Source organism: Paramormyrops kingsleyae, chromosome 10 (assembly GCF_048594095.1).
Source record: "Paramormyrops kingsleyae isolate MSU_618 chromosome 10, PKINGS_0.4, whole genome shotgun sequence".
Lineage (NCBI taxonomy): Eukaryota > Metazoa > Chordata > Actinopteri > Osteoglossiformes > Mormyridae > Paramormyrops > Paramormyrops kingsleyae.
This window is the reverse complement of record NC_132806.1, coordinates 16,910,132-16,912,467: the sequence shown is the minus strand read 5'-3', so window position 1 is coordinate 16,912,467 and position 2,336 is coordinate 16,910,132. Positions and strand designations below refer to the sequence as shown.

Here is a 2,336-nt window from a genome sequence, read left to right as displayed (position 1 = left end):
CTCGTTTTAGATCAGCGACCAATCGGTCATTTAGAGACAGGCATGCATTCTACGGTAGGGATGCCTTTTTGGCATAACACCTGTTCAGGATTTTAAGGAAGAAGCTTTGTCTAATAATAATTATAAAAAAAAAACTTGGAATAATGAATTAAGTGGCACCCTGAACGATGCGACGCTATTCTTAATAAATGTATTCGCTTTTATTAACGATGCCACTTCATTTGAGGTAGAATCAGGGGTGAAAGTAAGCCAGTACGCTCCGGTACCACGTACCGTTATAAGATTTAAAGGGACTCAGTTTGTTCATACCATCAAGATGCTGAACTTATGATCATCTAGAAAAAAAATTTGTGCAAGGATTGTGCATGTAATGGATGAAACATTAGGTCAGAGGGCTTGATAATCGGAACAATTGAGCATGTCATTCATTTTATTCAGTCACGTTTGGTTCTCATAGTGATGTGGGAGTTTAAGTTTGTGTCTGCTTTCACCAGAACGCTACACATAATCCCAAGATGGTTTGGGATTCACTGGAGCATACAGAGGAGAAGAATGAGACCGTGAAGGTAGGGTGTGTGTATTTACTTCTGTGTGTGCATCTCCGCTCTGTATGTATATGCGTAAACACAGCTCACATCACTCACATCCTCTCTCCCACAGATGATGAGTGAGCACCGCCGGTCCTGCCACTCCTTCTTCAAGACCCTGAGCGACTTGCGGGGGAAAGAGCGCTCCCTACAACATGGGGACTTCCTGCTCCTTCACAATAGCACAACCTCTCTGGCCTTCTTGCGGCAGTGGGACCAGAGCGAACGCTACCTGACGGCCCTCAACCTGGGGAAGAAGTCCGTCACGTTGCGTCTGTCTCATGCCCACCTGCCCGAGCATGCCACTGTGCTGCTCAGCACTGACCCCAAAACCCACCCCCCAGAGAAATCCGTGCAGCTGGGAGACCTCAAGCTAGAGGCGGAGGAGGCCTTACTGCTGCACTTCCCCTATACTGCTTAGTCGCTAACATTCTGTTTGAGTTCCCAGTGCTTTCATGTTACTGGGTGGGGTGGATGGTTTGGAATATGAATTAAATATAATGTCTAGCATCTTACTTTATATGTCTCATTTTGTGCTCGCCAGAATATCCACTGATCTCGAATTTGGTGCAGCAGTGCTAAACATTCTTAATGGTGCCTCTCAGTTTTTTGATTTGAGGATAGAACATTCCAGAAAATAAGTAGGGAAGGAAAAACAGGATGACAGTTAGGCTATGTATTAGTAAAGGGTACAAACAGGAGGCTTGAATCACCTTTGTCTTTTCAACGAGTGTTTTAGTTTCAACTCTGTGTTTAGTTTGTTTAGTTTGAACTGTGAAAGTGGCAACCAAAAACCAAAAAAAGAAATCAAAACATTTTAGTTGGATTTTTTTCTGTACTTGTTTTCTCTTGACTCATGCATTCTAGCTCATGACTTCACTTTTACATCTGAATTTGTAGTGTGAGACTTTTTTTTTTTTTGCTGCTGCTACAAGAACTTGGTCTGCTCAGCGGCATAACATATTAGATTTATTTTATGTTTCGCAGCTATCTCTTATAGCTAGACAATATTAAACCAGTAACATTGTACACCATGAAAACAAGCGGCAGCACAGACTAGTTCGCTCCAGTTTTGACTTGTTGACTGTAATGTTTTTGGCATGAATTCAGAGATCAGGATCAAACAGCCCAGGCCCCTCAATTCCAACCACTCCGTCTTCCCTAACCAAGTCTTCCCTAACCAAGCAACAGTCTGCAGATTTTCCCCCTTGCCTCCAGCTGTCATTGTTCGCATTCTGTTGGGCGGGAGCACATTGCATTTTCACTTCCTGGAATGGAAATGTTGAAAGGATGGTGTAGGTGTGGATGCTGAAGTTTCTAACTTGATACACAGGGTATGCTTAAGCTAGGTCCTGTTCGTAAACATAAACACGTCAGCTTTTGTATAAAAAATAACACGTCAAACTGCACGGAAGACCAAAAGAAAAGTTTAAGAAAAAAAACACTTGTTTATATATGAACAAATGTCTTACTTTGAGTGTTTTGTCTGAATCTGTCTGAATATGATAAACGTGGGAATCCATATTTCTGACTGAGTATACGCTGACTCCCCTAACAAAGCCACATAGCAATTAATATTCTCTGCTCTGCCGACATGAAATGGAAAGCTTTATAATCCTTAATGGGAGAGAATAAATTAATTAATAATGAAAATTAGCCATTTTGCATTTTTAGAGATTTGGATTGCTTGGATTACAGTAATGTGATCCCCAGCCAGCATAATGCTTTGGTTAAGAATCATACATTTTC

General features: G+C 41.6%; 1 protein-coding gene across 1 annotated transcript; it reads left to right on the top strand.

Annotated features, from left to right (window-relative positions):
- Positions 1-364: 364 nt before the first annotated feature.
- LOC140593171 (amino acid transporter heavy chain SLC3A2-like) lies at positions 365-1,102 on the top strand. Its single transcript, XM_072717085.1, has 2 exons — positions 365-566; positions 661-1,102. Exons 1-2 carry the CDS (start codon positions 516-518, stop codon positions 1,006-1,008), a joined length of 399 nt encoding a protein of 132 aa, XP_072573186.1. The 5' UTR covers positions 365-515; the 3' UTR covers positions 1,009-1,102.
- The last annotated feature ends 1,234 nt before the right edge of the window (positions 1,103-2,336 follow it).

Excerpts from the sequence above, each read along its gene's own strand:
- LOC140593171 (XM_072717085.1), top strand. The coding sequence starts at position 516 with ATGGTTTGGGATTCACTGGAGCATACAGAGGAGAAGAATGAGACCGTG. Across the intron at positions 567-660 it reads AGAAGAATGAGACCGTGAAG|ATGATGAGTGAGCACCGCCG; the intron begins GTAGGGTGTGTG and ends TCTCTCCCACAG.